This window comes from Notothenia rossii (assembly GCF_949606895.1).
Source record: "Notothenia rossii genome assembly, chromosome: 5".
NCBI lineage: Eukaryota > Metazoa > Chordata > Actinopteri > Perciformes > Nototheniidae > Notothenia > Notothenia rossii.
The window spans coordinates 57,661,497-57,684,498 of record NC_136903.1 but is presented as its reverse complement, the minus strand read 5'-3'; the positions used below and the strand labels follow the sequence as shown (position 1 = coordinate 57,684,498).

The 23,002-nt window shown below is 37.2% G+C and overlaps 2 protein-coding genes across 8 annotated transcripts in view; both read left to right on the top strand.

The window, feature by feature from the left end:
• LOC307039311 (uncharacterized protein) overlaps positions 1-23,002 on the top strand; it is a 794,762-nt gene that overhangs the window by 730,017 nt on the left and 41,743 nt on the right. The gene's annotated exons all lie outside the window — the stretch shown is intronic.
• On the top strand, positions 13,065-15,926 carry LOC307042105 (uncharacterized protein). 4 transcript variants are annotated; one of them, XM_079685826.1, is made up of 6 exons: positions 13,065-13,146; positions 13,400-13,468; positions 13,970-14,096; positions 14,562-14,679; positions 15,220-15,296; positions 15,559-15,926. In XM_079685826.1, the coding sequence occupies exons 2-6, from the start codon at positions 13,440-13,442 to the stop codon at positions 15,667-15,669; spliced, it is 462 nt and encodes a 153-aa protein (XP_079541952.1). In that variant the 5' UTR covers positions 13,065-13,146; positions 13,400-13,439; the 3' UTR covers positions 15,670-15,926. The 4 variants fall into 4 exon arrangements, 3 of the variants coding, with proteins under 3 accessions (XP_079541952.1, XP_079541951.1, XP_079541950.1); XM_079685825.1 differs by having other exon boundaries at positions 13,400-13,653; XM_079685824.1 differs by having other exon boundaries at positions 13,067-13,653.

Here is a 23,002-nt window from a genome sequence, read left to right as displayed (position 1 = left end):
GAACATTTTGAATGCAGGACTTTTACTGTAACAGAGTATTCCTACACTCTGGGACTATTACTTTTAGTCAAGTACAAGATCTGAGTACTTCTACTTTTACTCAAGTACAAGACCTGAGTACTTCTACTTTTACTCTAGTACAAGATCTGTGTGCTTCTACTTTTACTCAAGTACAAGACCTGAGTGCTTCTACTTTTACTCAAGTACAAGATTTGAGTAGGCCTACTTCTACTTTTACTCTAGTACAATATCTGTGTGCTTCTACTTTTACTCAAGTACAAGACCTGAGTACTTCTACTTTTACTCTAGTACAAGATCTGTGTGCTTCTACTTTTACTCAAGTACAAGACCTGAGTGCTTCTACTTTTACTCAAGTACAAGATTTGAGTACTTCTACTTTTACTCTAGTACAAGATCTGTGTGCTTCTACTTTTACTCAAGTACAAGATCTGAGTACTTCTACTTTTACTCAAGTACAAGACCTGAGTACTTCTACTTTTACTCAAGTACAATATCTGAGTACTTCTACTTTTAATCAAGTACAATATATATACTTAGAACCACTTCTGTTTATAGCCTATGAAAAAAACTATTAGAAATAGAAGGCTAAAGCTAACGTTAGCAGATACTGACAATGTATGCTAGCTAGCTAGCTCAACGATTCCTTAAATAATATTGCCACAGAAAAACTTTTCAGTTCACATCACGCTCTGCCGCTCCGACAGGGAGCTCTGCTCTGAACACCTGAACAGCCCGTTCTAACAGCTGTTCACCAGCGGTCCAGTCTGTGCCACAGTGACTCCGGACGCACAGTTAATATTAACGAACGCACCCGTAGGTAATGTAGCTGCTGAAGCTAGACCATCATCTCGGAGCAGCAGAGCCTTATTATACATCCATGAGCAGAGCCGACAGGCAGGAAGACTCGAGCACACAGCTCGTACTTCATTATAATATATAAAAAAAGAACACCATGCGTGTCATGATGGCACATAACAGCTCACGGCCGCAGATTACTCCGGGTCCCAGCCCCCCCCATACCCCAAAAATATTTGTATTGCAGATCTACATGAATCACACAAACGACTTATTTAGGATTCGAAAGGTGACAAGTTTGCATCACTGAACATAGACAGAGCACAACTGAAACATAACATCTGAAACGATGTAACAACATAATACACTTGTGGGGATGCTTGGGATGTGAGGAGTGAGGGACACGGCTTAGAACGGGCGTGTCACCTGGCGGGACAGGAGAGTGTGTGCACCAGTCTGCCTTGATCTATGAATTCATGTCCGTGACACTCACTGCTGCCCACAGCTGTTTTATAGAAGGAAATTCCTTCACTTCATGAAAGTGTTTTAACCACACACACCTCTACACACACATGACGGGTGTTATTTTCCCCATAAGGAACAAGTCGCTGCAAATGATCCCGCTTATTACACGGCCAAATTCTCAACAAAGTAACGACATGACTCCCAATATTAATTGAAATGCTTTTATGGATTTAGAAAATGTCTTTTATTGATTTAAAAAATAGTTGTATGTATTGATTTAAAAAATAGTTGTATGTATTGATTTAAATTGAGATGCATCCGCTAAGAAAAATAGTCCGTTGTTACAGTTTTTTCAAACAGTCTGAATGAAACGGCAGCTCTCAGCTGTGTATTTACACAACTAATGGCCCATCAACCACAGCTCTCTCCCCCCCTCCCACCTTGACCTTTCTTCTCCAGCAGCTAAATTAACGGTAGGTTACTCTGAGTGACAAGCTTACAGTTAGACACAACACTGTCATTGCAAGTGACCCTCAGTTAGTTTACTTTTATGTTCAACTGCTAAATTCGTTACTGCTAAAAAAGGGCTTCTACTGTACCTAATTACCTTAACACTAGAACCGCCAGAGGTTTTTGTATAGGCCTACCTAAACCTGTCAAATCCCGCTATTAGAATGCAATTTTTAACAACATAGGGTGCTACATAACACACTTTCAGGAAAAGTCAGGGACTGGGAGACTTTAATATTTTATTGAAAAAAAGGTACATTGCACGATTGGCGGTTCTAGTATTAAATAAACCCACTAATTAATGAAACCAGTTCAATACTCATTATTCTTATTCTTATCATTCTTTATGAGCGCAGAAATAGTCTTAAAATCAGATCTGTTTTTTAAATGAAATCTGACGGCAGGCAGTTAGCTCTGATCACCTATGACAAATGCGCCGCACCTAATCGCTGGCCATTCAGCCACAGACACTGTTCGAAATGGGGGGGAGCTAGGAGGAGCTTGGCTCCCCCGAAGAGGGAGGGAGCTCCCCTGAAGGCTGACTTTGAGATAAATAGGGGGAGCCCAAAACAATCATGCATATTTGTGTCACACAGATTAGAAATGTTGAGTTTCTGTAAATAACAGTTCTTGAAATAAATAATAGTTATTGTTCATTACAGTTTCTGAATATTTGTTTTATATTTGTGAATATGTCTGGGTGTTGCCATCTGTATGTGGCGGCGCTGCATTCTTACTTACGTTGCTATGATTATGGCGGTGATGCCGGCGCGGTATTTGAAATGTTCATATTGATATTTTTTTAACTCTGGCTGTGTAATAAAAAAATATGGCAAAACGAAAACAGCCAAGCATCACAGCTTTTGGATTCATAAGCAAAGAAGCGAAGGAGTCTAAAAATGACAACGTGAACGGAAAACAACTTTTAGTTGGCCGGCTGTAAGCGGCGTTAGGGTCGAGTTTGACAGCTCCACACCGAGGGAGAGGCCTGCCGATGCGGAGCCTGAAGAGGCTTCAACAACGGCCACATCCGCCGGCATAGTGACACCGTCTGTATTAGTAGAAGAGTGTTTTTATAGCAATTGATCGCATCCGCGCTGCTGCGCCAGTCAACAGAGCGTGCGTGTGACATATTTAGTAGCAGGATGTGCTCTGAAAAATAGGGCTCCCCGAAAGCAAATGGGTAATTCGAAAACTGACAGAGCTCCCTCTATACAAATCAAACTGTAGAAGGTGTGAAAGTACCTATTGTTTTAAATAATGGTCGGAATGTGACCTTTGAGCCTTCTGAATTACCGTGGGACAGCACATTCTAAACTAAAATGTTCAATCAATAAAGTAACATCTTATCTTATCTAAATAATATCTTCATATTAATAATAATAATAAATCATACAGTATGTGTCCGAAAGGGAGCAGGAGGAAGCAAACACAAAAATATACTGCATATTAAAGCAAACGATTGTAAAGGTAAAAGTATGAGCATAACAAATAAAGAAGTGTAATGTAAACATTTACATTATAATTATGATTATTTAATATATAAAGACTATATATTATTGAATTACAAGATTAGATATACTTTAGTTGATCTAAAATATTGATGTGTTCAAATGCTCTTCAAAACACAACTGAAAGTCCATGAAACTTGTCTTTCTGTATTTGTGAATGAAGCGCCATCTCCTGGTTAAAACCTGAAATTGAAAATCTGGCAATAGAAATGATAATAAAGAAAAGATGTGGCTGCTTCCAAGAGTCCTGAAATTATATTTAAAACCGGTGGAGGTCAATTCCCAGAGAGTTCTTTTGTGACATTTGCCATAGTTCTTATTTCAATCGCGCATGAAATTGTTAATTTTTGAAGTGGGTTTTGGAGCTACCTGTTATGTGGATTCCCCATTGACTGTTTCAGCCTCCTGTCCTGACCTGGATTCCAACCTGTGTGTTTCCTGCCTGTTTGCCTGCTCTGGAGGCTAGGCATTGCACCGGTTTGTGTTCCGTTGTGAGTTTTTCTCAATTTCCTGCTGTGGATTTATCCTGCCCTGAACTGAGAGGTGTTTCCGTGGGAGATTTTTTGTTGGAAATTGCGAACTGCTTGTTATATACGCGCATCAAAGTTAATAAAGGTCCTTACAAACTCATACTCTGGTCTAGCGTGCTGCAATTGTGTCCTAACTACCCCTGTTACTACTACATTCAACCCTTTATTCATATGCTAATTGTTTCAATCCAAATGTCTAATTTTAAAGGTTATATGGAGATTATATGAACATCTAAAGTGACTCTCACCATTGTGGTAGCATAATAATAATAATAATAGATTAATTTTGTTAGCGCTTTTACAGGTGCTCAAAGACGCTTTACAGATATAGTGAAAAGGAAAGAACAACAAATAAATAGATATAGTTAAAGTCAAATAAAAATCAAGCAATACATGTCCAACATTGTCCCACACAAACCTTCTCTTTGTCCCAAATGTGTCTTGTCACCTGGTCACCCTAGCCACAGGACATGAGTTTATGTCAATAGTTCATTTTGTTTAGTTTAGCAGTGCCCTTACCATAAAAGCAAATTCTCAAAGTAAATACTTGTAATGATGGGAAGAAAAACTTGCACTTTTTCAGAAAATGTTCTCAAAGTGACAACACTTTTTCAATTGCACTTTTAACATCCCACAACATCTTCAATCCTTCATCCTTGCTGCTGAGAGCCGGCGGTTGGAAGAATGTGGAGGATCTGCCGCGGTTTGAGGGCCTGCCGTCCACCCATTTCTGCTTCTGCTGGTGGTGGTTCCCACGGCTGAAGGCCGCTATCCACCTGCTGTTAGAGGCCTACTCCCACCTGTTGGGTGCTACTGTGCGGGGGAGGCCTGGTCTGGAGATACCGCGGAGAAACCGGAGTGTTGCCACACTGCTGCTTGCCTATTTCCTTGCTGCTGTCCTGACGTGGTTTTGCTTCGGGAACATCGTGGATGCTGTTGAGCTGGACTGGGAAAATGGCAAATGTCGTGTTTCTGCTGTGCCTTTTTTTGACTGTGCTGGACAAGGAGAGGTCCGCTAGTCATCCTGAAAATTCTGCTGGATTCAGGTCCGTTCTGCCGCCCGCAGTGGACATCCCCTGTACAGGTTCGGATGGGTTGCACAAACAATTGCTAGTTGCACTGTCGCGGACATTCATTTCGTCAAATGTCTGTCTTTCTCACATGCCTGCCACAATGGTCCTTCAGAATTGTTTTTTGAACTCTAATCTCACTTTCGCGAAGTTTGCTGGTGACTCTAGAACAGCTGACAATGTATGTGTGTTGATTAAGAGGAAAAGGTGCTTGGTATTTTTAATGTTATTACTATCAGGAAATGTACAGCCAAATCCGGGTCCACCTAGTAGTTTTAGTCAAATAGCTACTCCTGCTGATTTTATTTCTAGATCGGGGTTAGGTTTAATTCATTTAAATGTGCGCAGTCTGTTACCTAAATTAGATTTTGTCCGTATTTGGGCGAGTTCAACTGATGCTGATGTCATTGTCTTATCAGAAACGTGGCTAGACAAATCCATCTTGGCCTCTGACATTTACATAAATGGTTACAATGTATATCGCACTGACCGTCCTAAAAAAGGTGGTGGCGTTGCCATTTATGTGAAAAATAAGTTTTGTGTAACAAATATGGTTTCCAAATCTGTTAGTAAACAACTAGAATTTTTAGCTGTGAATGTTGAAGTAACAAAGGGTCAACAGGTCATGGTGGTGGGTTGCTACAGGGCCCCCTCGGCTGTCAAGGACTCCTTATCTTCATTGGCAAAACTGTTATCTCAACTTTCCTACAAGGAAATAGTGCTGCTTGGTGATTTTAATTGGGACTGGTTAACTTCTGCGTCAGAGGATTTTAAAAACCTGTGTACCTCTTTGAACATTACTCAGATTATAGACAGTCCTACTCGCCCAAATATTAAGTCCCCAAATAAATCCTCCTTAATTGATCTCATTTTAACAAATGTTCCATATAAATACTCATCTGTGGGAGTATTTGCTAATGATGTGAGTGACCACTGTGTTGTAGCCACAATTAGGGACACTAAGGTCCAAAAAGTTAAACCACGCATCATCACAAAGAGAGATAAAAAACACTTAGTGGAGCAGGGTTTTTTACATGATCTGTTTGATTTTGATTGGGGAAAAATCGATCTGTGTGCTGATGTAGAAACTGCATGGTCTTATTTTTATCTTGGTTTTATGAAAATTATAGATAAACATGCACCTCTGCGTAAATTTAGAGTGAAGGGACGAAACAATCCCTGGTTTTCTGCTGAACTGTCCAGTCTCCTTCATGAGAGAAACAATGCCTGGGCAAAGGCTAGGAAATCCGGCTCAGAGGTAGAATGGCTACGCTTTAGGCAGCTAAGGAATAGCTTTACTTCACATGTCAAAAGTGCTAAGTCAAAGTACTATTTGTCAGTTACCACAGAAAACCTGAATAATCCTAGGAAATTTTGGAAAGCCATAAAATCGATTTCCACTAGTGATATCCCAAATGAGCTACCTCCGTGCCTCATCTGGCATTATATCAGACAGGGCTACTATGCTAAATTGCTTTAGTAAGCATTTTGTCTCTTGTGGCTCTCTGTTTGATTCTGTCACTGACTGTGCTTCTGCTTCTGTGAACGCTCCAGTCCTTGACTCTGAACAATGTGGTCTGGAAAACCCTTTCAGTTTTACTCCTTTAACTGTTGGTATTGTCCATGAAGCTTTATCCAAGTTAGATCCTAGGAAACCGGCTGGCCCGGACAACGTAGAACCTTTCTTTTTAAAGATAGCTGCAGATTTTATTGCTCCATCTCTTACTTCTCTTTTTAACCTCTCCCTCAGCACAAATACAATTCCTAAAGTATGGAAGTCTGCTTATATCCTGCCTCTACTGAAAGGAGGGGAGGCAACTATTTTAAATAACTATAGGCCAATCTCTAAATTGTCAGTTCTGGCTAAGGTGCTCGAACGACTTGTGAGTGAACAAGTAAAGGAGTTTTTATGTATAAATGATATCATGTCTAAACATCAGTCAGGCTTCAGAAAGCAACATAGCATCATCACTGCAACAATGAAAGTGGTAAATGTTATTACTAGTATGCTAGATAATAAACAGAGTTGTGCAGCTCTGTTTATTGACCTTTCCAAAGCGTTTGACACCGTTGATCATCGCGTTTTAAAACAGAGGCTACTCAGTATTGGCATATCCAGCCATGCAGTGGTTAAACATTGCTAATGGTGTTCCTCAAGGTTCTGTTTTAGGTCCACTTATCCATATATATCAACAGTTTAGGTGAAAATGTGGATGAAGCTACTTTACATTTTTATGCGGACGATACGGTGATGTACTGTGCAGGTCCCTCCATTCAGGAGGCGGTTGTTAAATTACAGGCTGTTTTTAACATTATTCAGACTCAGCTCTCTGAACTAAAGCTTCTTTTAAATGTGGATAAAACCAAGATAATGCTCTTTTCAAAAGCTAAAAAGACACCAGAGCCTGTTTTAGATATTGTATCAACGCAAGGAACAAAACTTGAAGTTGTTGCCTGTTACAAATACCTTGGTATCTGGCTTGATGACTGTCTCTCTTTTAAACTTCATGTCAATAACCTGCTTAAAAAACTGAGGGTTAGGCTAGGTTTCTTTTTCAGGAATAAGTCCTGTTTCTCGCTTGAGGCCAGGAAAAGGCTAGTCACTGTGACTTTTTTACCTGTGCTGGACTATGGTGATCTGGGGCCGTTTTCACAAAGCATTTTATCTTACCGCTAGGAGGGCTCCTAACTCGCGCTAAAACATTTTACGTAGGAGTTTTTTCTTAAAAGTTATTCACAAAGCCGCTGAGACCTATTCATACTAAGGATAAATCACTAAGAGTGAACTAAGAGTGAACTAAGAGTGAACTAAGAGTGACGCGCCGTTGCTATGGATGACGTCGATTCTCGTGCATGAGTTTAGAAGCGGTCAGTATGGTGATTGGTTGTTCAGAGTAGGCGGTCTCGGTGAAACTCATCCGCAACATCCCACAAACGAGACTGCGGTCAAGTGAGCCTACGCTACGTTTCTGTTGGTCAAGTGAGCCGTCCCAAAATTGAAAGTTCGCCCGTATTACGAGTTTTACGGTAAACGTCCTCAGCTAGTCTTTGCTGGTGTGTAGCAACATCCTGTTTTCAGAATAAAACGAGATATTGTAACGATCCCAGAAAATTTCGGAGACAGGGATGTATTCCTCAGTTAGGCGTCTTCCCGTCCTTGTTTATTAAAGAACACACACATCAACAGGGACACATGTGTCTCTCTCTTATGGACGTCCATGAACTAGCAAGCAGCAGACTGCGGTTACATAACTTCCGGTCTTAGACCCGAAGTCACCCTCCAGACTGCAGTCAGGCTGCAATCAATTAAAATAGAGCTGTCAGTATGATCAAATCCTAATTTTGAATCATTAGTTTACATGATCTTTGAAACATTGAGCTAAAAAACAAATATTTCTTCATTCTCAAATTATAAATCAGATTGTCTTGTAATCTAGGAGAAACACTGCTCAAATAGGACATTTTGGATAGCTTTTATTATGAAATTAAACATCAGATTAACATGAAATTTCATGAGTAGCTCACTGAGGTGGTCTACTATCACACTGAATCGAAGAACTTCTGTGGAAGCAAAGATTTGTGGAAATATTGAAATTTGAAATCAGGAGCAACACTGTTCAAATTCCACATTTTACATAGCTTTTATTCTGAAATTCCACATCAGATTGTTATGAAATTTTATGAGCAGCTATCTGAGGTGGTCTACTATCACACTGAATCGAGGAACTTCTGTGGAAGCAAAGATTTTAGGAAATATTGAAATTTGAAATCAGGAGGAACACTGTTCAAATTCCACATTTTACATAGCTTTTATTCTGAAATTCCACATCAGATTGTTATCAAATTTCATGAGCAGCAATCTGAGGTGGTCTAATATCACACTGAATCAAAGAACTTCTGTGGAAGCAAAGATTTGAGGAAATATTGAAATTTGAAATCAGGAGCAACACTGTTCAAATTCCACTTTTTGGATTGGTTTTATTCTGAAATTCCACATCAGATTGACATGAAATTTTATGAGCAGCTATCTGAGGTGGTCTACTATCACACCGAATCGAAGAACTTCTGTGGAAGCAAAGATTTTAGGAAATATTGAAATTTGAAATCAGGAGGAACACTGTTCAAATTCCACATTTTACATAGCTTTTATTCTGAAATTCCACATCAGATTGTTATGAAATTTTATGAGCAGCTATCTGAGGTGGTCTAATATCACACTGAATCGAGGAACTTCTGTGGAAGCAAAGATTTTAGGAAATATTGAAATTTGAAATCAGGAGGAACACTGTTCAAATTCCACATTTTACATAGCTTTTATTCTGAAATTCCACATCAGATTGTTATCAAATTTCATGAGCAGCAATCTGAGGTGGTCTAATATCACACTGAATCAAAGAACTTCTGTGGAAGCAAAGATTTTAGGAAATATTGAAATTTGAAATCAGGAGGAACACTGTTCAAATTCCACATTTTACATAGCTTTTATTCTGAAATTCCACATCAGATTGTTATCAAATTTCATGAGCAGCAATCTGAGGTGGTCTAATATCACACTGAATCAAAGAACTTCTGTGGAAGCAAAGATTTGAGGAAATATTGAAATTTGAAATCAGGAGCAACACTGTTCAAATTCCACTTTTTGGATTGGTTTTATTCTGAAATTCCACATCAGATTGACATGAAATTTTATGAGCAGCTATCTGAGGTGGTCTACTATCACACCGAATCGAAGAACTTCCGTGGAAGCAAAGATTTTAGGAAATATTGAAATTTGAAATCAGGAGCAACACTGTTCAAATTCCACATTTTACATAGCTTTTATTCTGAAATTCCACATCAGATTGTTATGAAATTTTATGAGCAGCTATCTGAGGTGGTCTACTATCACACTGAATCGAAGAACTTCTGTGGAAGCAAAGATTTTAGGAAATATTGCAATTTGAAATCAGGAGCAACACTGTTCAAATTCCACTTTTTGGATTGGTTTTATTCTGAAATTCCACATCAGATTGTTATGAAATTTCATGAGTAGCTATCTGAGGTGGTCTACTATCACACTGAATTGAAGAACTTCTGTGGAAGCAAAGATTTTAGGAAATATTGAAATTTGAAATCAGGAGCAACACTGTTCAAATTCCACATTTTACATAGCTTTTATTCTGAAATTCCACATCAGATTGTTATGAAATTTCATGAGTAGCTATCTGAGGTGGTCTACTATCACACTGAATCGAAGAACTTCTGTGGAAGCAAAGATTTTAGGAAATATTGCAATTTGAAATCAGGAGCAACACTGTTCAAATTCCACTTTTTGGATTGGTTTTATTCTGAAATTCCACATCAGATTGTTAGGAAATTTTATGAGCAGCTATCTGAAGTGGTCTACTATCACACTGAATTGAAGAACTTCTGTGGAAGCAAAGATCTTTAGGAAATATTGAAATTTGAAATCAGGAGCAACACTGTTCAAATTCCACATTTTGGATTGGTTTTATTCTGAAATTCCACATCAGATTGTTATGAAATTTCATGAGTAGCTATCTGAGGTGGTCTACTATCACACTGAATCGAAGAACTTCTTTGGAAGCAAAGATTTTAGGAAATATTGAAATTTGAAATCAGGAGCAACACTGTTCAAATTCCACTTTTTGGATTGGTTTTATTCTGAAATTCCACATCAGATTGTTATGAAATTTCATGAGTAGCTATCTGAGGTGGTCTACTATCACACTGAATCGAAGAACTTCTGTGGAATCAAAGATTTGTGGAAATATTGCAATTTGTAATCAGGAGCAACACTGTTCATATTCCACTTTTTACATAGCTTTTATTCTGAAATTCCACATCAGATTGTTATGAAATTTTATGAGCAGCTATCTGAGGTGGTCTACTATCACACTGAATTGAAGAACTTCTGTGGAAGCAAAGATTTTAGGAAATATTGAAATTTGAAATCAGGAGCAACACTGTTCAAATTCCACTTTTTGGATTGGTTTTATTCTGAAATTCCACATCAGATTGTTATGAAATGTTATGAGCAGCTATCTGAGGTGGTCTACTATCACACTGAATCGAAGAACTTCTGTGGAAGCAAAGATTTTTAGGAAATATTGAAATTTGAAATCAGGAGCAACACTGTTCAAATTCCACATTTTGGATTGGTTTTATTCTGAAATTCCACATCAGATTGTTATGAAATTTCATGAGTAGCTATCTGAGGTGGTCTACTATCACACTGAATTGAAGAACTTCTGTGGAAGCAAAGATTTTAGGAAATATTGAAATTTGAAATCAGGAGCAACACTGTTCAAATTCCACTTTTTACATAGCTTTTATTCTGAAATTCCACATCAGATTGTTATGAAATTTTATGAGCAGCTATCTGAGGTGGTCTACTATCACACTGAATTGAAGAACTTCTGTGGAAGCAAAGATTTTAGGAAATATTGAAATTTGAAATCAGGAGCAACACTGTTCAAATTCCACTTTTTGGATTGGTTTTATTCTGAAATTCCACATCAGATTGTTATGAAATTTATAATAATGTAATATATAATAGATAGATAGATACTCTTTGTTGCTCATCTATTTAATAAGCTATTCTGATATCTTATTTCTTAGGCTGTAAAGGATCTTTTGCATCCCCCAGTCCTCCTTTGAATGTTCTATTTGTAACAGAGCCAGCCACACCTTAGGCCCTTTAAGGCCTAGTTAACACATTTAGTTTTTCATTAATGCTATTTCCAATATTCAACTACAACTTATCAGACTTGCAGTTATGAGACTCCTGCCTCATTGTCATAGTTTGGGGGGATCTTTTTGTGGTTTCCGCTTTCTAATCTGCTTTCAAAACCATCTCATCATAATCATAATGGTCAGTTAGTTAAGGAAGAGGCCTTCAACCCTAGGAACACAGTTCACACAGTTAAACATGGTGGTGGGAGCATCAAGCTATGGGGCTGTTTAGCAGCCTCAGGCACAGGGAGCCTTGTTCGGGTGCAGGGAATCATGAAAAAAGAATACTATGTTGACATTTTGAGGGATAATATGCAGAAATCTGCTCGTAGTCTGTCCTTAGGTTGTCGCTCGGTCTTCCAACAAGACAATGACCCGAAGCATACATCAAAATTGGTCCAACAGTTCCTGAAGGATACCAAAACCAAGGTCCTGGAGTGGCCCGCACAGAGCCCAGACCTCAATCCTATTGAGAATCTTTGGAGGGTGCTGAAAGTGAACGTCCATGCTCGGAAACCACGCAATTAGGACCAGCTGGAACAATTTGCAAAGGAAGAATGGGCCAAAATCCCTCAGGTGACCTGTGCCAACCTAGTGAAGAACTATTTTAAGAGGTTGTTTTCAGTTGTGGCTCAGAAAGGGTACACCATTGACAATTAATGGCCAGGGGGCTAATAATTTTGGATTTCTCATTTCTGCCCTTTTTTTGTTTAAACTGATTGTATCAATAAAGTATTCTAATCAAAAATGTCAAATTATGTCTTTAGAGTCCATTTGTTTTCACATTAACAAATATGTGTTGTTAATGGCCATTTCCATGGAGAAATCAAACGTTTTGTCTAATTTCATAAGGGGGGGCTAATAATTTTGGTCACAACTGTAAATGCATATATCTCTCTCGCTCTCTCGCTCTCTCGCTCTCTCTCTCTCTCACACACACACACATATGCGCACGCACGCACGCACACAAACCTGTAAAGCAAAATACCTACTACAGCACTAGTAAATTTAAATATAAAAGAGAGGTCAAAAGGTTAGACCAATCGAAGTCAAAGGATCAAAGAGGGTCATCAGTTCAAAGACTCAAAATTGCACTCAACTACAATATTTTTTTCCCTTTGTGCCAAAGTACATATATACAGGTGCATGTAGCTTGCTTTGCTTCTCATTGCTTCAGCAAAAATTAAAAGACTTTTCTGCAAAGGAGGATCTGTCCTACAGTCCTCTGAGGATGAGGAGGACATGTCCAGCTGGAATGACACAGGTATTGAGGAGACAGGTGTTTTCTCCCATTGATCCCCCCCCCCGCCTCCCCACACACACACACACACACACACACGCACACGCACACACACCTGTGTGACCAAGTACACTCTACAGTACTTGTAAATTAAAAAAAAAGAGAGGTCGAAGGGTCGAAGTCAAAGGATCTTTCTAATGAACCATTTCACAAGTGGAGTCATTCTTTTTGGAGAAGGAGAGGCAGTGAAACACCACAGCTTGCGAAGGGTAATGCTTTTTCCCCTTACTTTAACCAGACCAGAGCTCCAAAAGCCGTTTTTAATATGAAAAAGCTAATTTGTATTTTTAAAGTTATATAGATTTGTATGAAAGAGTGGAGTAACTTCATTGTCTATTTAAGTTTATGACAAATACTAATCTAAATTGGACAAGATGGCGTTTTGATGGAAGACAAAATTAATAAAATGGAAAATATTTAAAAGTAGATGAAGTTAATGCATTTTTTTTCATTACATTACAGACTGACTTCAACAACTACGAAGCCATACTGTCCTTCGTAAATGTTAGAGGAGTGCACTGGAAGTTACTGGTCAGTGACTGTTACTTCACTGATGTTCAGAAATCCTTTTGTGTTATAAATATATATGATGTTTCTAAATAACGTTTATCTTTTTGTTAGTATGTACTTCCTACCATAAACAGTGTATTTTTGATGGATCCAATGGCCACAAAAACAGAGCTAAAAGAATCTGTAAATGCAGCAAAAAGAATAAGGTATGTCCAATTTTTATCGTAAAGGATTCACTTGACAAATATTATCATAATCTCCCTGAACCAACCAGTGGACATACTATCATCAGCTAATTACTGTGAAATGTTATAATAAAACCAAAGCATCTGGCTTAATAAATATTGCTAGATTTCTTCAATTTAATTGTTGAAAGTAATTGCACGAGACAGAGGTCACAACAAAACAGTAACTTCAAGCAGTGATTTGAGGCTCAGTTTTATTTATTGGAAGGTTAAGATTCTTGAAAATGGACCTTGATATCGGTATTGTATTGATACCAAAATGTTTTTCTTTACTAAGGGATTACTTCAGAATGAGGAGTACCGTGTATGGCAATGCTGACTGGGGGAAAATCAGGTGGAAGGGAATCACCATGGACCATCCTGTCCAACGTGACCAGTGCAGCTGTGGAGTAATCGTGACATTGGTAATGACCGTGTGTGTGTGTGTGTGTGTGTGTGTGTGTGTGTGTGTGTGTGTGTGTGTGTGTGTGTGTGTGTGTGTGTGTGTGTGTGTGTGTGTGTGTGTGTGTGTGAGTTTATCTGGAAAAGACAATTTGTGCTACCCTTTGTGACAATTAGTGACAGAATTTCTGTCAATCTCAGAGTAGAGTGTATAATTTCCACAAGGTGACATGGTGTAAGGGAAAATATTCATCTTTTACTGTGTCCAAAATAACATTTGTGTTTATAACCTTTCACATCCGATTTTATATATTATATATTTCCGAGTATATTCTTAAATCGGTGTCTTCATTCAATGTGCAAAGGAAAAATGTATGATAATGCTACAAACATGTATTTATATTACCATAAGCTTCAATTAAAAAGTTTTTTTTATTTAACATTAATTATGTGTAAGATGACAAAGATCATTCTGTATGTTTGTGTAGATGGCAAAGTCATTGATGGAGGCATATCCTGCATTGCCAGACATGACCTTCAAAACCACCAAGAAGGAGATGGCTCTTGCAAGGACACACTTGGCACAGTCATTGTTGAAGGGTTCAGGTTCGTAATCCATTTTAATATTTACTGTAGACATAATTCATTCCTTATCATGTTATTTTGAAATTTGATTTAATCCTACACATCCAAACAAACTGAAGCCTCTCAAAAGAAGCCCAAATAATACATCTTTTGTAGTCCAAGGTGTGACAGAATTTGTGTACAAATGCAAATTCATGTACCCCACACATTTCTCAGAATCATTAATACTTCTTATCAAACTTAAAAGTCAACTGGAGATGAAACATGATCCATATCATTTATAATCTGTTAATGCATGAAGTATTAATATTTTTATAATTTGCATATAATTTATAATCTGTTAAGGCATGAAGTAATAATATTTTTATAATTTGCGACAGTAAAGAATTTTGAATAGTGACAGTTACATTGATTTAGACTGTCAGGCTTTCAATACGCCTGAGTGGATGATTATCAATCATCTTGTTGACAAGCTAAATGTGTTTTGATTGCAAGTCTGTTGTAACTGAACTGTGTTATGTGTACATAAGTAAATAATAACATAAATGTATTTCATCTCAGTGTTTGATATGGACAATGACTGTGCGATGTGCGCTGCCCCAAAGCCCCCTGGATCTGGACCTCCGAATACCCTTTGGGTGAGTTTTCCTTTTAAATCAATGACTGCAGGATTTTTCGTTGTTGTTGTTCTTCAATTCTAATATAGACTGGTATAAACTAAATTAAAATATATTGAAGGTGTTAAAACCTAATTGAACCACGATCTTCATCTCCCCCCCGCCCCACGCTCTTTATTTCAATCAAATTACGGTACTTTTATGTAATCATATATGTTCAAGACACATCCAAGAAGCAATGTATGACTGATAAATCATTGACTTTGCTTATTTTATTTTACAGATACAGTGTGATACATGTGAGCGATGGTATCATGAAGAATGTCTGGCGACCGACGAAGACACACTTAAAAAAGCAAGGGCAGGCCATTGGGAATGTGTCCTTTGCATTTAAATTGAAAAACAGCTGCAAACAACACTTGACTCTCACTTTCACCGACACACTGAAGCTCACTTACTGTATGTGTACACAAAATATGGAATTTGAACAGTGTTCCTCCTGATTGGAAATTGTAATTTTTCCTAAAATGTCTGCTTCAACAGTACTTCTGCTATTCTGTGTGATAGTAGACCACCTCAGATAGCTGCTCATAAAATGTCATAACAATCTGATGTGGAATTTCAGAATAAAACCAATCCAAAATGTGGAATTTGAACAGTGTTGCTCCTGATTTCAAATTGCAATATTTCCTAAAATCTTTGCTTCCACAGAAGTTCTTCGATTCAGTGTGATAGTAGACCACCTCAGATAGCTACTCATGAAATTTCATAACAATCTGATGTGGAATTTCAGAATAAAACCAATCCAAAATGTGGAATTTGAACAGTGTTGCTCCTGATTTCAAATTGCAACATTTCCTAAAATCTTTGCTTCCACAGAAGTTCTTCAATTCAGTGTGATAGTATACCACCTCAGATAGCTGCTCATAAAATTTCATAACAATCTGATGTGGAATTTCATAATAAAAGCTATGTAAAATGTGGAATTTGAACAGTGTTGCTCCTGATTTCAAATTTAAATATTTCCTAAAATCTTTGCTTCCACAGAAGTTCTTTGATTCAGTGTGATAGTAGACCACCTCAGATAGCTGCTAATAAAATTTCATAACAATCTGATGTGGAATTTCAGAATAAAAGCTATGTAAAATGTGGAATTTGAACAGTGTTGCTCCTGATTTCAAATTTCAATATTTCCTCAAATCTTTGCTTCCACAGAAGTTCTTTGATTCAGTGTGATAGTAGACCACCTCAGATAGCTGCTCATAAAATTTCATAACAATCTGATGTGGAATTTCATAATAAAAGCTATGTAAAATGTGGAATTTGAACAGTGTTGCTCCTGATTTCAAATTTAAATATTTCCTAAAATCTTTGCTTCCACAGAAGTTCTTTGATTCAGTGTGATAGTAGACCACCTCAGATAGCTGCTCATAAAATTTCATAACAATCTGATGTGGAATTTCAGAATAAAACCAATCCAAAAAGTGGAATTTGAACAGTGTTCCTCCTGATTTCAAATTGCAATATTTCCTAAAATCTTTGCTTCCACAGAAGTTCTTTGATTCAGTGTGATAGTAGACCACCTCAGATAGCTGCTCATAAAATTTCATAACAATCTGATGTGGAATTTCAGAATAAAACCAATCCAAAAAGTGGAATTTGAACAGTGTTCCTCCTGATTTCAAATTGCAATATTTCCTAAAATCTTTGCTTCCACAGAAGTTCTTCAATTCAGTGTGATAGTAGACCACCTCAGATAGCTGCTCATAAAATTTCATAACAATCTGATGTGGAATTTCATAATAAAAGCTATGTAAAATGTGGAATTTGAACAGTGTTGCTCCTGATTTCAAATTTCAATATTTCCTAAAATCTTTGCTTCCACAGAAGTTCTTTGATTCAGTGTGATAGTAGACCACCTCAGATAGCTACTCATGAAATTTCATAACAATCTGATGTGGAATTTCAGAATAAAACCAATCCAAAAAGTGGAATTTGAACAGTGCTCCTCCTGATTTCAAATTGCAATATTTCCACAAATCTTTGCTTCCACAGAAGTTCTTCAATTCAGTGTGATAGTAGACCACCTCAGATAGCTGCTTATAAAAATTCATGTTAATCTGATGTTGAATTTCAGAATAAAACCAATCCAAAAAGTGGAATTTGAACAGTGTTCCTCCTGATTTCAAATTGCAATATTTCCTAAAATCTTTGCTTCCACAGAAGTTCTTCGATTCAGTGTGATAGTAGACCACCTCAGATAGCTACTCATGAAATTTCATAACAATCTGATGTGGAATTTCATAATAAAAGCTATGTAAAATGTGGAATTTGAACAGTGTTGCTCCTGATTTCAAATTTCAATATTTCCTAAAATCTTTGCTTCCACAGAAGTTCTTCGATTCAGTGTGATAGTAGACCACCTCAGATAGCTACTCATGAAATTTCATAACAATCTGATGTGGAATTTCAGAATAAAACCAATCCAAAAAGTGGAATTTGAACAGTGCTCCTCCTGATTTCAAATTGCAATATTTCCACAAATCTTTGCTTCCACAGAAGTTCTTCAATTCAGTGTGATAGTAGACCACCTCAGATAGCTGCTTATAAAAATTCATGTTAATCTGATGTTGAATTTCAGAATAAAACCAATCCAAAAAGTGGAATTTGAACAGTGTTCCTCCTGATTTCAAATTGCAATATTTCCTAAATTCTTTGCTTCCACAGAAGTTCTTCGATTCAGTGTGATAGTAGACCACCTCAGATAGCTACTCATGAAATATCATAACAATCTGATTTGGAATTTCAGAATAAAACCAATCCAAAAAGTGGAATTTGAACAGTGTTCCTCCTGATTTCAAATTGCAATATTTCCTAAATTCTTTGCTTCCACAGAAGTTCTTTGATTCAGTGTGATAGTAGACCACCTCAGATAGCTGCTCATAAAATTTCATAACAATCTGATGTGGAATTTCAGAATAAAACCAATCCAAAAAGTGGAATTTGAACAGTGTTGCTCCTGATTTCAAATTTAAATATTTCCTAAAATCTTTGCTTCCACAGAAGTTCTTCGATTCAGTGTGATAGTAGACCACCTCAGATAGCTGCTCATAAAAATTCATAACAATCTGATGTGGAATTTCAGAATAAAAGCTATGTAAAATGTGGAATTTGAACAGTGTTGCTCCTGATTTCAAATTTCAAGATTTCCTCAAATCTTTGCTTCCACAGAAGTTCTTCGATTCAGTGTGATAGTAGACCACCTCAGATAGCTGCTCATAAAATTTCATAACAATCTGATGTGGAATTTCATAATAAAAGCTATGTAAAATGTGGAATTTGAACAGTGTTGCTCCTGATTTCAAATTTAAATATTTCCTAAAATCTTTGCTTCCACAGAAGTTCTTCAATTCAGTGTTATAGTAGACCACCTCAGATAGCTACTCATGAAATTTCATAACAATCTGATGTGGAATTTCAGAATAAAACCAATCCAAAAAGTGGAATTTGAACAGTGCTCCTCCTGATTTCAAATTGCAATATTTCCACAAATCTTTGCTTCCACAGACGTTCTTCAATTCAGTGTGATAGTAGACCACCTCAGATAGCTGCTTATAAAAATTCATGTTAATCTGATGTTGAATTTCAGAATAAAACCAATCCAAAAAGTGGAATTTGAACAGTGTTCCTCCTGATTTCAAATTGCAATATTTCCTAAAATCTTTGCTTCCACAGAAGTTCTTCGATTCAGTGTGATAGTAGACCACCTCAGATAGCTACTCATGAAATTTCATAACAATCTGATGTGGAATTTCATAATAAAAGCTATGTAAAATGTGGAATTTGAACAGTGTTGCTCCTGATTTCAAATTTCAATATTTCCTAAAATCTTTGCTTCCACAGAAGTTCTTCGATTCAGTGTGATAGTAGACCACCTCAGATAGCTACTCATGAAATTTCATAACAATCTGATGTGGAATTTCAGAATAAAACCAATCCAAAAAGTGGAATTTGAACAGTGCTCCTCCTGATTTCAAATTGCAATATTTCCACAAATCTTTGCTTCCACAGAAGTTCTTCAATTCAGTGTGATAGTAGACCACCTCAGATAGCTGCTTATAAAAATTCATGTTAATCTGATGTTGAATTTCAGAATAAAACCAATCCAAAAAGTGGAATTTGAACAGTGTTCCTCCTGATTTCAAATTGCAATATTTCCTAAAATCTTTGCTTCCACAGAAGTTCTTTGATTCAGTGTGATAGTAGACCACCTCAGATAGCTACTCATGAAATTTCATAACAATCTGATGTGGAATTTCAGAATAAAACCAATCCAAAAAGTGGAATTTGAACAGTGTTCCTCCTGATTTCAAATTGCAATATTTCCTAAAATATTTGCTTCCACAGAAGTTCTTTGATTCAGTGTGATAGTAGACCACCTCAGATAGCTGCTCATAAAATTTCATAACAATCTGATGTGGAATTTCAGAATAAAACCAATCCAAAAAGTGGAATTTGAACAGTGTTGCTCCTGATTTCAAATTGCAATATATCCAAATATCTTTGCTTCCACAGAAGTTCTTCAATTCAGTGTGATAGTAGACCACCTCAGATAGCTGCTCATAAAATTTCATAACAATCTGATTTGGAATTTCAGAATAAAAGCTATGTAAAATGTGGAATTTGAACAGTGTTCCTCCTGATTTCAAATTGCAATATTTCCACAAATCTTTGCTTCCACAGAAGTTCTTCGATTCAGTGTGATAGTAGACCACCTCAGATAGCTACTCATGAAATTTCATGTCAATCTGATTTGGAATTTCAGAATAAAAGCTATGTAAAAAGTGGAATTTGAACAGTGTTCATCCTGATTTCAAATTGCAATTTTTCCTAAAATCTTTGCTTCCACAGAACTTCTTCTATTCAGTGTTATAGTAGACCACCTCAGTGAGCTACTCATGAAATTTCATAACAATCTGATGTTTAATTTCATAATAAAAGCTATCCAAAATGTCCTATTTGAGCAGTGTTTCGCCTAGATTACAAGACAATCTGATTTATAATATGAGAAAGAAATATTTGTTTTTTAGCTCAATGTTCAAAGATCATGTAAACTAATGTCTCAAAATTAGGATTTGATCATACTGACAGTTCTATTTTAATTTATTGCAGCGGACTTCCGGTCTAAGACCGGAAGTTATGTAACCGCAGTCTGCTGCTTGCTAGTTCATGGACGTCCATAAGAGAGAGACACATGTGTCCCTGTTGATGTGTGTTGTCTTTAATAAACAATGGCGGGAAGACGCCTAACTGAGGAATACATCTGTCTCCGAAATTTCCTGGGATCATTACAATATATATACCGTAAAAAAAAAACTTGTCTTATTCTGAAAACCGGAAGATGTTACACGCCAGTAAAGACTCGCCGACTTCATTTTTACCGTAAAACTCGCAATACGGACGCATTTTCAATTTTGGGACGGCTCACTTGACCAAGAGAAACGGAGCGTAGGCTCACTTGACCGCAGTCAAACGAGCCCACTAAATCACAGAAAAACAAGGAAATAGCCTAGGCTAGAAATGTATTCCTATCACATAGTTATGGACAGTGCAGTTAGCAGAATACACGCATGATGACAAGTTTGTGCAGACCACGATAATGACGTTGTATATGCACGTTAAAGAGAGAGAGCAAACAATACAAATACGTAAATTGCATTAAATCGAGGAGGCAATTAAAAGCACCCTGCAAACTATTATTCAATGAGCATATTTCCAGCACTTAAACACTTTCAATAACAGCCCATACCGCCGTTCAAGTCCCCCTATCATGATGAATGAAAACAATCTGCGTGTTGATGGAATGTATTTTCTTTCTATTGACGAACACGTCCTCATCTTTTGATGGCGCAATTCTTTTTATGTGCGTCCCGTCAATAGCACCGACCACACCGGGCATACCTGCATTGCCATGAAGTTGGCTTTGATCCTGTGTAGTTGTTGACTGTCCAAAGGAAACCGGATAAACTGTTGGATGATATGTGGTCTAGAGAGCGCGTTGATGGTTTTGTTTATGGCACAGCTGACTGATGGTTGCGATATTCCTAAATCGTCGGCATTGCAAAGTTGCATTTTCCCTGTTGCTAAATATCGTAGTGTTGCCAAACATTTTATTTCCGGACTAATCGGGTTATTCCTGTTAGTTGGGGATGTTATTGCATCCCGCACTAATTCCACAACAAGTTTGATACCCTCACGATTTAGCCTATATCTCTTGATCAATTCACAGTCTTCCATTGTCTCCAAAACATTTAGTCTCTCAGCCATTTTCAGATTCTTTGTGAATAGGTCTTACTGAGTTAGGAGTCCTCTCGAGGACTTTTAAGCTCTCCCAGACTTAGGTGCTACTTTTAGGCCTAAAATACTTTGTGAATTGCTCTTAGTGAATACAATTAGGAGTCCTAAATTTAAGACTGACACGCCCATTATGCTTAGGAGTTTCTCCTAAATTCGCCAGTTAGGAGCTACTTTTAGCCCTAAGATCCTTTGTGAATACGGCCCCTGATGTAGGCCTATATGAATGCACCTGCCAACTACCTGAACAAACTAGATGCTGCGTATCATAGTGCTCTGAGATTTGTCACAAATTGTAAAGCACTTACTCATCACTGTACACTGTATACCAAGGCAGGTTTACCATCACTCACTGTACGGAGGCTCAGTCACTGGTACACTTTTATCTATAAAGCTATGTTGGGCAAACTCCCGTATGCTATCTGTTCATTGATAAAGCAGAAAGTTGCAAGCAGCTATTGTCTGCGATTGCAGGATATAGTCTTGTTAGATTTGCCAAGAGTAAGGACTGTCTTAGGGAAGACAGCTTTTATGTGCGCAGCTCCACTTGCTTGGAACAGTCTACAGGCAAAATTGAAATTGAGCATTTTTATTTCTCTGAATGTATTTAAGGCACGTCTAAATTAAATGCTTTCTGACACTCTGGGTATTTGTAAATGTTGAATATGTAAATATGATATCCTCTGTTGTTTGTTTGTTTGTTGTTTTTATGTTTCATGTGGAACTAAATGATGCAGGTCTCCCTTAAATGAGATCGATGATCTCAAGGGACCAATCTGTCAAAATAAAGGTTTGAAATTAATCCTAATTGCAATTACTGAACCAAAGAAAACGATTTTAATCCACTGGAAAGACAGAACTAAAATATCAAACTTGGAACAGCTTGCTTTAACCTTGAAAGACAATATAATCCCTTTTAATTCAAACCTGGTCTCCTTTTCTGCTGTACATTCTGAGCTGATTCCTCTTAACAACAGCATGGCCAAACACTTCCCACAACAATTCAGCAGTTTGAAATAATACAATAGCACAATATACTTTTTTTTGTTTGTAGATACTGTAGAAACTTCAATGTTCATTTACCTGAGAATATTCAGATATTGTTCAATGAAAGACAAGGGAATTATTATTTACGTGGTTCATTTATATTCACTAATGTTAGGAGCTAAAGAGATGTCCAAACATAAAACGATTCAAAAGAGGTATAAAGAAACAATTATCACAAGGTACAGGGATGAAATTGCTAAACCATAACTGTTTATATTCTTGTTTTGTATTCTATGAATTTGTGTTTGTATGAATTTGTGTATGTACATATGTATATAAATATATAGAGACCATTCTCCTAACTTGCCTGTATATATTATATGAAT